This window comes from Marmota monax, unplaced genomic scaffold (assembly GCF_021218885.2).
Source record: "Marmota monax isolate L192 unplaced genomic scaffold, Marmota_monax_Labrador192_F-V1.1 WCK01_AAM20220418_F8-fsc00013, whole genome shotgun sequence".
Taxonomy (NCBI): domain Eukaryota; kingdom Metazoa; phylum Chordata; class Mammalia; order Rodentia; family Sciuridae; genus Marmota; species Marmota monax.
The window spans coordinates 22,398,989-22,412,331 of NW_026692202.1; the positions used below are offsets into that span (position 1 = coordinate 22,398,989).

Here is a 13,343-nt window from a genome sequence, read left to right on the forward strand (position 1 = left end):
GGTAAAATAAGAAATGGGGGCTGGGGATGTGGCTCAAACGGTAGTGCACTGGCCTGGCATGCACGAGGCACTGGGTTCGATCCTCAGCACCACATAAAAATAAATAAAGATATTGTGTCCACCTAAAACAAAGAACAAAACAAAAAATAAAAAAAAAAAAAAGAAATGGGATAATTTTTACTATTTCTACATAACATAGGAGTAGAAAATGCATTCTATTACCTTTGTTCTAGTCACATTTTACATGTTCCTTTTTGGTAATGTACAAGTTTTAGTTATTTGTTTTAGAGACTTGTCTTCTTGACAAGTCACTGAAGGTAGGGAATAGAGGTCTTATTTTTTCACAGCACCAAGTTTGGGGTCACATCTTTTTGGTAGCTAATAAATATGTATTGAATTAAATTTAATGCTAAGTAGTTAATAGCATTTGGGATCTGAATCTTGCCTAACTGTCCTTTCTTACCTCAGTTTGTACCCTTCTTTGACTAAATATAAATGGCATTCAAGTGCCAAACACTTGGCATTTTTCTTTTTCATTGCTTCTCTAAGGCATTTTTGATTTCCAAGATTTTCTGATTTAAAACTATGTTGACCATTATGGTAGCTACTAGCCATTATCTCTTTTTTTCATATTGGTTACATGTTAAAATAATATATTAGATGTATTGGGTTACATAAAATTATAAAATTTCATATATTTCTCTTTACTTTTTAAAAATATGCCTACTGGAATGATTTACATTATTATTTTGTTGATTTCTAGCAAGAGTATTATTTGTGTCTTTAACACTTTATTTGTTCCTTCAAAACTGAAAGAACTGCTGGATGCAGTTGCGCAGGCTGTAATTCCGGTAACTCGGGAGGCTGAGGCAGGAGGATCATAAATTCAAAGCCAGCTTCAGCAAATTAGCAAGGCCCTAAACAACTTAATGAGACCTTGTCTTAAAATAAAAACATAAAAAAGGGCCAGGGATGTGGCTCAGTGGTTAAATGCCTGAGTTCAATCCCCACATATTGTTGCTCAAAAACTTTCACATTACTAAACATTTTTTTAGATCTTACTCTAGGCAGGAACTGGGGTAGGCCTAGGGATAAAAAGAGAAATAAGGTATGATTGGTTCTTCTATTCTAGAACTTCAGGTCAGAAGGGGAGGTAGACACATAAACAGCTAATTACAGTAGAATGGAGTGCAATTCATAATGGAAGGAATGTACGACATGTAGAATTGGTGTAAAGGAGGAAGTGCAAAACTGTTGACACAACAGTGAGAAGGATGACTAAAAGTTTGTCAGACTGATAGTGTGGGAAACATCAGGTGGAGCCCTCAAGACTTGAAACAGGTTGAGCATTCAGGAAGCTGGAGGGTAAAATGTGAGGGAGGATGTGAGGGAGGATGTGGGCAATGAGGAAATAATATTTCAGTAGTGATTATTTATTGGTATACTTACTGTATATTAGGCCCTGTGCTATGCACATGCATTATTTCGTGTAATTTACACCCAGCCTTGAAGAGGGTGCTATTATTGATATTACCAAAGATAAACTGGAATTTAGACAATTTAATATTTTTTTTTTCAAGATTCATATCTGATTGGTAGCAGAACTCAGTCAAAAAGGCAGGTCTGAGTTAGTTCTTAACAAGTATTTTATATAGCTCTTTAGAAATATAAAGACTTTTAAGAGCTATATGATGAAATTTTGATTGATTGACCCTGGAAGCCATTGATTTTCAAACTTGTATAAGTAGAGTTTCAGATGTGACTCAGGATACTGTGGGAGGTGAAAAGGAAGCTGGCATGCAGAGCATTCCCCATCAAAATCAAGTGTAGTTCCACTTTTCTTTCATGTATTGTGGCTTGATAGATTGCGGGTTTCATGCAAGGAGTGATGTAGTCAAATACATATTTTAGATCATTTTGGCACCTCTATGGAGAGTGGAGGAGGGCAAGCTTGGAAGAAGGGAGAATAATTTAGAGTCTGCTGCTGCAATATAAGGGATAAGAAGATGAGGACACAGTGAGGCTGTAGAAGAGAACTATGTAGGATGTAAGATCAGTGGGATTTGGTCATTGGATGAGGGGGGAATAAAGAGGACCAAAGGTTAAACTAGAAACTTTTTCTAGTTTTCCCTCTGTATCTTATTCATTGTTATATCTTCCCCTCTCTCTCTCTCTCTCTCTCTCTCTCTCTCTCTCTCTCATATATATATATATTTTCTTTTCCCAGTGAATATGATAATACTTAGTTTTTGTAATAAAAAAATCCAAATTATCATTGTCTTAATATTCAAGTTATAGAATAAACAACTTTTGTTACTGCTGCCTAATGAGGTGTATGGTCTGACTTGGAAGGTATATTGGCAAGATATATTGTTTCATTCCCTTCCTGTTGCCTTTTTTAAAGTTACTGCTCATTTTTGTAACTCCTTATAAAAATTACAATATGTTGCTATTCCCTGATCCAAGAAATGGAAGGTTTAACATTTAGGGTTTGTTTTGTTTTGTTACTTTTTCACATTTAATTTATATGCTGATTTTAAACATATAGCTAAAATCTTTAAAAAGTTACCATATCTATGTAATTTATATTTGATTAAGAAATAGAACATAATGAGCTCTCCAAAACTCCCCTTCATGTTTCCTTCCAGTCACTTTTATCTTGTCAAAGCTAATCATGACACATATTTTTGACCCCTTATAGAAGTCTCAGCTACTTATTTCTTCATTTTATTTTGAGAATATCAACTTATAGAGAAAGTTAAGAATGCAAAAATCTAAGCTGTTATTTTTCTTCTTTCCATAGAACATTTTTTTTTTTTTTTTTGGTTTAGTGAAGGATCGGAGTCAGTAACAATTTTATTTTATTTAATTTATGGTACCAGGAAAAGAACCCAGGGTTCACTTGCATACTAGTCATTTTCCATCCCTGAGCTACAGTCTTTCTTTTATTTTTGGATTCTCATAACCTTGTAAGGCTGAAATGTGTAGTTTATCATGAAAGTATAATATTACTGTCAATATTTGAGATAATTAAATTTGTTTTTGGTAATACATATATTACTAAGTTCTATATTTTGTTTTTCCAGAATTAATTAATTTTATTTTTCTCTAAAAAAATACTTTTTATGCAGGTTCTTGAGTTAGTGTTGGAAAACTTTGTTTATCCATGGTACAGGTATGTTCTCTCTATAAGATCTTTCTTCTTTAATACAGTGAGTACCATCAAGTTAAGCATGCTAATGATGTATTTTCAGTCTAAGCTAAGATTCCTCAGTTTTTGACATTTTGGGCCAAATTTTTGTCATGGTGGGGGGCCCGGCTGTATTATGTATAATACGATATTTAGCAGCATTTCTGACCTCTTCTTATTTCCTTTGCCTTCCTGACTATGAAAGATGTCTTCAGAGATTATCAAATATTACCTGTGGCATAGTTGGTCCTAGTTAAAAATCATTGATGTAGGAAATCAACTAATAATTTAAAGATAATAAAGGGAAAAAAATAAAAGCCTTTGACTGAATGCTTTTATTTTTGGTGGTACTAGGCATTGAGCCCATAGGTGTTCTATCACTGAGTATGTCCCAGCTCTTTAAAAAAAAAAGAAAAAAAAAAAAAATATATATATATATATATATACATATACATATACATACATACTGAGACCTGCTAGGGTCTCAGTAAGTTGCTGAGGCTAGCTAACTTGTGATCCTTTTGCCTCAGCCTCTCCTGAGTCAGTGGGATTACAGGTGTGCACTACTGAGCCAGGCTTAGTCTGTTTTTTTTTTTTTTTTTAAATATATATGTATATATTTTTAGTTGTAGTTGGACACAATACCTTTATTTTGTTTATTTATTTTTATGTGGTGCTGAGGATTGAACCCAAGGCCTTGCACCTGCTAGGCAAGCCCTCTACCACTGAGCCACAACCGCAGCCCTAGTCTGTTTTTTTAAAGAAAAGAACTTGTAGAGTTTTTTATCACTTCAAAATGTAGTAATTTAATAATTTTGTACACAGTTTTCACATTTTAAATAATTATACCTGGGGTGGGGGGAGTCTATAATTTAGATGTTTCATTAAATTTAAAGTTAATTTCAGTAGATTCCCTAGAAAAATCAACCATGTTTTTTTTTCCCAAAATAAGAAAATTGTTTTTCTCTATATCTTGCAGAACATAGAAAATATTCTAGATCTGGAAAAAAAAATATGTATAGTGTGAGAATCAGAGAGATACAACATATTCATTTAATGAATAAACATTTCCTTAAATAAAACATGTTTAGCTACCTATTTGAACACATAAGCCTATATGACTTATAATGTATAGTGACATCTACATTAATTTTATATTGATTCAGTATATTTTTAATATTCTATTTTAAAAATGCTACTACTTGAGTTCATCTAGTATAACCATATTAAGAAAATTCTAATATGTAGGTCATATGCCATATTTTCCTGAAAATTAATTTTTCCTGTATATTATGATTTCTTTTTTTTTAACATCAACTTGTGTCTTAAATATGGAGCTGGAATGTTTATCATTTAAAACAAAGCTGATGATATGAAGCCTTTTATAAATTGAATCCTTACTTGAAGATGCCCTTACTTCAACTCATTCCCTAATTAGGACTATTCAGATGTAAAATCTGGTTGTATTCAACTCATTCCCTAATTAGGACTATTCAGATGTAAAATCTGGTTGTATTTCCAATTGTTAAAGCTTTGTATTTTCTCCATAGTGTAGCCATTGATGTTGTAATATCTGCTTTCTGAGTAAAATAGAGGCATGGGTGCTACTATTGTCTTCCTTATTCTGTTAAGGGACTTAACAGCACCATCTTCAAGTTTAGGATGTCACCATTATATATACCTTTCATGCCTTTGATTAGGAAAATGCTTTAATTCTTTTAGGGACCTCAAGACTTTAAGAAAATGAAAGATATCACTTCAGATGATATCAAAATTTTGGTTTAAAAATGTTTGCATTTCAGTTTATTTTCTTTTTCAAATAGAGCACACATTCAAAAAAACTTTTACACTTATATTATCATAAATATTTTACACTCAAATTTTTTTGTATCAAATTTCTTTGGTGATGCTTAGAAGATGATCTTAGTTATATATAAAAAAAGACTATGTACACATGTATGTCTGCAAGGAAATACATGCTACATTTTAGTTAATCTTGATTATGTCATAGTATTAAAATTATGAGTGGTGTTTTATTTTTTATTTCTTCTATTGTGCAATTGAATGCATTATTTGTAAATAAAAAGACAAATAGCAACAGTAAAAGGAAAAAAAAGAGGACTTTTTTTTCTTCTCAGTTTCAAGAAGGTAAAACTGCGTTTCTCTGAACTTCTGAATGTTTACTTTTCTCCTAAATTGAAGGGATGTGACGGATGATGAATCCTTTGTTGACGAACTGAGAATAACATTACGATTTTTTGCATCTGTTTTAATACGAAGAATTCACAAGGTATATATTTATAATGAGAAATTTGGGGCTTGGGGACTTTATCACTATGAACAAGATTATTTTAAATCTTACTTTTACATTCTCTTATGCCATATATTAATTTTTCTTCACTTTTCATATTTTAGGTTAAAAAATTAATAAATCACTTTTAATCCACTGATCAGTTTTGCTTTAATGTTTGGTTAACTTGGTTTGTGGAAATTAGAATGAAATGTTAACTATAGGAAAAAAAAATCATGTTTTAGTTAAATGAATATTGAATTATAGTAATCTATAATAATTTATTGATTATAATCTACCTTAGGGCTGGGGATGTGGCTCAAGCGGTAGCGCGCTCGCCTGGCATGCGTGCGGCCCGGGTTCGATCCTCAGCACCACATACAAACAAAGATGTTGTGTCCGCCAAATACTAAACAATAAATATTAAAATTCTCTCACTCTCTCTTTAAAAAAAAAAAAAATCTACCTTAAAAATTTTTTGAGCCATATTTTATATATGTTTGGGTCTTTGCCTATATGTATATATTTATATTATATTGACTGTAGACACACACTTATCTACTACTGCTTTGTCAATTCAATAGGATTAAACATTAACAATGATTTAATATATACTTGTCGTTAATTAATAAAATAGAGATTACTCTTATAAATATTTCTATATTCATTTGAGAAATGAGCAATACATTCAACCAGTTCACAGAAAAGAAATATAAAATAGCCAATGAACAACTGAAAATAGGTTGTCTCACGTCAAATGTAAGTTGTTAGGAGGTACTATTCTTTTACCTATCAGACTGGGAAAGTTAAAAAAGGATGTAAAATCTAATAATGGTGATTGTGGGGAAAGAGCAAGTGCAAATCCAGATTGGTATAATTTACATTTGAGGGTAGTTTGGTAATCTTAATTTTTAAATTACATATGTTGTATATATGTGTGTGTGTGTGTGTATGTATATATATATACGTATAAAATATATATATATGTGTGTATATATATATATATATATATATATATATATATATATATTTTATACTGGGAAGCTAACCCAGGGTTGCTTTACCATTGAGTTACATCCCCAGCCCTTTTTATTTTTTAATTGAGAAATGGTCTTACTAAGTTGCTTAAAATCTTGCTAAATTGCCTGTAATCTTTATTAAGACTTGGCAGTGGTCTGTAATCTCAGCAGCTTGGTGGTTGAAGTAGGAAGATCACAAATTTAAAGCCAGCTTTGGCAACTTGGTGAGGCCCTAAGCAACTCAGAATATCATCTCTCAAAAAGGGATGGGGTTGTGACTCAGTGCTTAAGCACCCTGGGTTCAATCTCTACTATCGCCACCCCCAACAAAAATAATGTGTATTCCCAAAGTCAATTCTGTTTTTATAATATGTTAAGGAAATAATCAAAGATATGTATAAAATATATATTCAAAGATTTATTTCATTATAATTTGTAATAAGGAAAATTGAAAAGAAAACCTAATACCCACTGATTGGATTATTCTTTTGGTACGTATAATATATACTAACTATAAGCCACGAAACATTGTTCTGTAGAATACTGCTAATTTACATGGGAAATATTTATCTTAAATAGTAAGTGGAAGAGCCTGGAAAGTAATTTATTTGGTATGTATTTAAGGACATATTTGTCCTTATTACTGTTAATACTTATTGTGGTTGTGGACTATTGCTGAATTTTGTTTTTTTATCTGCACTTCTTTATGTTTGCCATTTTTTTTTTTTTTGCATTGAGCATTTATGGTTTTTGAAAAAAGTTGATAAACAATTCAGTAAAAAATATCAGATGTTGGGCTGGGGATGTGGCTCAAGCGGTAGCGCGCTCGCCTGGCATGCGCGGGGCGCTGGGTTCGATCCTCAGCACCACATAAAAAATAAAATAAAGATATTGCGTCCACCGAAAACTAAAAAATAAATATTAAAAAATTCTTTCTCTCTCTGTCTCTCTTAAAAAAAAGAAATATCAGATATTGATGATAGGCCATTTAAATTATAGCTTTTCTGAAAAAAATTAAAATATTTGTTCTCTTTACAATGAATTAGTTAATAGAAAATTCTGCTCTGTTGGACTTTGAGATAACGTATAGGATTCTAAAATAATAGCACCTCATACTTGAAGTGTGAGACATATATATTTTATAATGGCTTTATTGAAATTATTTACATGTCATATAATTCACCCATTTAAAGTATATAGTTCAGGGACTTCTAGCATATTCATGTCACAGAGTTGTACAAACATAACCACAATCAATTTTAGAATATTTTTTATCACCTAGTAAGAGACTTTGTATTCTTTAGCCATAAACCCCAACACTTATCTCCTCAGCCATAGCCAACTACAATTTTACTTTTCTGTCTCAATGGATTTGTCTATTCTAGACATTTAATATAAATGAAATCATATAATATGTGGCCTTTTGTGGCTGGTTTCTTTCACTTAGCATAATAGTCTTATCCATGTTTTCATTCTTTTAAATATCTTTATTTAATTTATTTACTTATATGTGGCGTTGAGGGTTGAGTCCAGGGCCTCGCACATGCTAGGTGAGCACTCTATCACTGAGCCAAACCAGCCCTCATGTTTTCATTTTTCATGTCCAAATAATATAGCACTATATTTTGTTTATATATGCCGTAATTTGTTTAGCCATTGTTCAGGTGATGGACATTGGATTCTTTTGACCTTTTGGTATAGTGAACCTGTGAGCATGTGTGTACAAGGTGCCTTTTTATTTTTTGGTAGATGCCTGGTGTATATATTTGGGAGTATAATTGCCAGGTCAAATAGTAACTCTGTTTCACTCTTTTGAGATACTGCCATATTGTTTTCCAGAGTGGCTGTACCATTTACATTATTATTAGCTGTGTATAAATGTTTTGATTTCTCCACATCCTTGTAAGATTTGGTTCTCCCTTTTTTTCTACCAGTTCTAGTGACTGTGAGTGGTGTTTCATTGTGACTGAAATCTGTATTAGATTTCATTTGATATGTATTTCATTGCAGAAATATGTACTCAGATACTTTGCCCATATTTTGTCTTTTTGTTATTGAGTTGCAAAAGTTCTTTATATATTCTAGATATAAGTTCTTTATCAGATACCTGATTTGTCAATATTTTCTTCCATTCTCTGAATTATTGTGCTGTGTATTCTTCTAATTTTATCAGCATCACTGTCTTGAGAGATGAATGGGTCATTACAATGTCAATTTCATGGAAAATAATTATGTCAAAGTGTCAGAGGTAGTAAAAGTAAAAAAGAATTAGGCCTGGGTTACCTTACTACTACTATGTTCTATCTTTGACCAAATAAGGTCAATTGAAAGTGGATCGTGAAAACAAAGTATAATTTAAGCTTCATGGATTTTTTAAATCAAAATTTAGTTAACAAATTATTATTTTGCCTTTTGAGTCTGACCTGCAGTTCTAAAATGGAACTTACAAATGAAAATCTTCACAAATATTCCGAGACAAGATTTTGTAAAATGTTTGAAAACTAAGATATCTTGTTTTTTTTTTTTTATAAATATGAGAACACCATAATTTGTAATCATTGTGTACTAAGGGACTAAGGATAAATGGAAGAGTAATGTTATTTTGCAATGAGGCCCAATACTAGCAAAAATATTCCCATTTATTGAACATGTTTGATCTTATGTAGTCAAAAGATATCTGTAAACTTCTCTGAGTTTTACCAGCCAATCACTAAAATTTGTGGGGTTTTGATCTTAGATTACCCCTGTGATTTTATTCCTTCCTTAACGTGAAATATTTCTTATACTTAAGGTGTTAAGTTTTATGGTGGAAGATAAGCCTATTGAAGTCTAATAAACATTCTTTCTGGTGATTTCATTTCAAGTTTTTATTTTGTTATTTCATTTTTTGCCTCTATTTGGTGTATACATATTGCCCTTAATCCTTCTCTAACCTATGATAATCACTTGGCATTTAGCCTTTACATTGAAAAATGTTGGTGGAGAGAAAAGAAACCGAATTCTGTTTTTCTAAGTAGGATTCTTTTATTTATCTTAAAACCAGGTTCATCTTGTAAGCTGAATGAAAAAATTCATTTTCAATTAACTTCTTAGTAAACAGAAATCTATAGCTTCAAGGGATGATAAGTTACTGGAGGTTTTTAAGACATATTTAAAACAAAGAACCTGTATAAAAATAAGCTAGGAATAAAGGTATTATTTTGTGGGAATATTTCCCTCTTTAGTCTATAAGTATTAAGATAAATTTTTAATGGTGTGATAAATAACTGTTTCAGTTAGTATTAAATGCTTTTAAAGTATGTTTTTTGAAAAAGTCTGAATAATATCTATGGTTTTTGAATTTTTATTATAAGTGCACAATTAATAATTATAGTTATTCGATATAAAGTATGATTCATGAATACAATGTGGAATAATTAAATCCAACTATTTGATATATCTATCACCTAAAATAGTTATTCTTTTTCGTGGTGAGAACATTTGAAATTTACTTTTAGCAATTTTGAAATGTATAACTCTTATGAACTATAATAGAACTATAATGTCAAAAGTATTCTCCCTAATGCCTCAAATTTTAAGATATGTTCCAGTATCTTATTGCCATTTAGTGACAATTATTTTTAAAGTTTTATATTAATTTTGAATTTATCTAGGTGGATATTCCATCTATTATAACCAAGAAACTGTTAAAAGCAGCAATGAAGCATATAGAAGTGATAGTTAAAGCCAGACAGAAAGGTAATGTTTTCTACTTACTGTTTGAGTGATTTTGATTTTATATACCAACTTTCACCTGATATATTAAATGGTATTAATGGAAGTTAATTTAGATCATATCATTGGTGTATTTGCTCTTTGATATGAATAATTCTGTTATGAGAAACATTTCCAATTATATGTTTACAATTATTCTGTGTTCTTATAAATTTATAATAAGTAAAATAATTTCAGGGCTGGGAATATAGTTCAGTGGTGAATGCTTGCCTAACATATGTGAGGCCCTCGATTTATCCCTGGCACTGCAAAAATACAAAAAATAAAAACACCCACCCCCCAAAAAAACAAAACAACAAGAAAATATATATCTCTTCAATATACTTAAGAAAGGAATGATGATCTTCAGTATACTTAAAAAAGGAATGTGTGTAGAAGAGTTTGAGTACATATAACTTAATTTTTAAATTAAAAAAATTAACTTTTAAAATCATTGTCACATCACTGACAAAAATACACTAGAGGTAATATCTTTGTTGTAGCTATGTCATAAAGGTGATTTTACTATAGGAAGAAAAATATGAAAACTATTTCTATAGTTTTGACATTACCATAATATTATATGATTGGAATTATACAGTATGTTTCAGACTGGTTTCTTTCATTTAGTAATAGGTGTTTAGGCTCATCTGTGTCTTTTTATGGCTTGATAACTCATTTCTTATTGTTATTCAATTATATTCTGTTGTGTGGATATACTATACTTTATTTATTCCATTTACTTATTGAAAGGCATCTTGGTTGCTTCAGATTTTTGACACTTATAAATAAAGCTGCTATAAATATTTATAAGTTTTTGTATGAGAAAAGTACTAATGTGGTGCTAGGGATTGATCCCACATAGCCTCACACATCCTGGGCAAGTACTCTATCATTGAGTTATACCCCTAGTCCATGAAATGCAATTTCAATATAGTTTTTTTTTTATTAGTTACCCATGACAGTACAATGATCTTGACATATCATACATTTGAATCAAATGGAGTATAATTTCTTATTTTTCTGAGTGCACAGGTTATAGAATCACATTGGTTATACAGTCACGTATATCAATATAGTTTTAATTTTGTTCCAACGGCCACCACTGAGAAACCTCTAAACATCAGACTGCAAGTACATGGAGCCACCTTTTTTAGCTTTAATTCATCAGTTTAATAAAATTCCCCAATTATTTTGCCTCTATAAAAGTGATGTTATATGTAGAGACAGATTAGTTTGAGTGAAAGTCTTTTTTTTTGGTAATGGGGATTGAACCCAGGAGTGCTTACCCAAGAGTGAAACTCTTGTTGAATCTTTGGAAGAAAGGGGTTGGTGGTTTGCTACTGTTTATGTAAAAAAAATCATCCTCCCTAATAAAACTACCATAAAATGCAAATTTCTTGTATTAATCACATTGTAGTTAATAAAATCCATAGAATTAAAAGACTAGATAATTAGGAGGGATCTAATTTTATTCAGATATTCTGGTATTCTACATGTAATGACAGTGAACTAAACTTGGAAAAAAGGTTTTCAACTGCTTGATTTTTCATTTATTTTTTTTTTAAATATTTATTCTCAAGCTTTAGGTGGATACAATATTTTTATTTTACATTTATGTGGTGCTGAGGATCGAACCCGGTCCCTTGTGCTTGCTAGGCGAGCACTCTACCACTGAGCCACAATCCCAGCCCCATCATTTATTTTTTGAATTTGTTTTCAAAATTATGTATAATTTAGGAAATAAAAGATTCACCTCTTCATATGTAGTCATCCTGTCCTTGATGTTCTTTGCTTAATCTGCCTCTTTTTTGGGGTAGCGGGGGGAAATCAAGGATTGAACTCAGGGGCACTCGACCATTAAGCCACATCCTCAGCCCTATTTTTGTATTTTATTTAGAGACAGAGTTTCACTGAGTTGCTTAGTGCCTTGCTTTTTGCTGAGACTGGCTTTGAACTCTTGATTCTCTTGCTTCAGCCTCCTGAGCCTCTGGGATTACAGGTGTGCACACGATGTATGGCTTAATCTGCCTCTTGAGTAGGGGAATTACATAGAAGTTTTCTATCTATGAAAGTACTTCTATGACTTATTGAAAACACACACACACACACACACACACACACAGTAGAAGCATTGACTTAATTTAAATTAAGTAATGATTATGGAAAGGGATTATACTTCAGATTGTCTACCTGAAGATATTACTTGTCATGGGTTCTGGGGACTTTTTAAAAAATTTTTGCTCTAGTTGTAGTTGGACACAAAACCTTTATTTTTATTTTTATGTAGTGCTGAAGAATGAACCCAGCACCCAGCACATCGTAGGCCAGCGCTCTACCGCTGAGGCTCAACCCCAGCCCCAGTCCTTTCCTTTTATCAGCTGCAAATAGCCAACTGATGAGGCATTTGATACTGGTGATTAATATGTTTTGTATTCCAACATCTGTATTTTGCTTATATAATCCCATTAAGGTTTCCCCCTCTTTTTTAATTTTTTTAAATGTTTTGTCCAATCTCTTCAATTTCTCATTAAGTAGGTCTAAAATATTCTCACATCTGACAGATATTGAATAGATTACATCCTAGTGATGAATTTATACAACATGTGTGAATACTTAATTATGTCAAATATTAGAATTATGTATTCTACAAGATGACTTTTCAGTATTAAAAGTTAATGACTATTTGCTAATGCCCAAAGGACTTTTATCAATTGTTCAAAATTATATCAGGAAAGAAGTAGAGCTGGGATTTAGCACAACTTAGTCTTCTGAATTTAAATCTATTCTTGTCATATAAATTTTTAGAAAATTCAACGTGCCAAATTTATGGTGGGAAAAAGTTTAGCCAATAATTTAAAATGCATTTCTTCTATAAACTGTTCTTTGCCAGTTCTGCTTTAGTACCTCAGGTACAACAGATAGGGTGCATTTTTTTTTTTTTTTGAGGTACTGGTTATTGAACCCAGGGGTACTACCTACCACTGAGCTATACCCCCAGCCCTTTTTATTTTTTCATTTTGAGGCAGAGTCTCACCTCTTCCCTCAGTTTGCTGAATATCTGGGATTACAATATATATCAGATTTAATG

At 31.5% G+C, this 13,343-nt stretch overlaps 1 protein-coding gene across 8 annotated transcripts in view; it reads left to right on the forward strand.

Annotated features, from left to right (window-relative positions):
- Snx14 (sorting nexin 14) overlaps positions 1–13,343 on the forward strand; it is a 120,712-nt gene that overhangs the window by 18,857 nt on the left and 88,512 nt on the right. For all 8 annotated transcript variants that reach the window (XR_009225887.1, XM_058575823.1, XM_058575822.1 and 5 more), the window contains exons 5-7: positions 3,132–3,175; positions 5,393–5,480; positions 10,153–10,237. Coding sequence is in view for 7 of the 8 variants with exons in the window: in XM_058575823.1 (XP_058431806.1) it covers positions 3,132–3,175; positions 5,393–5,480; positions 10,153–10,237 (217 nt within the window). In the remaining variant the exon portion in view is untranslated. The remainder of the gene's footprint in view (positions 1–3,131; positions 3,176–5,392; positions 5,481–10,152; positions 10,238–13,343) is intronic.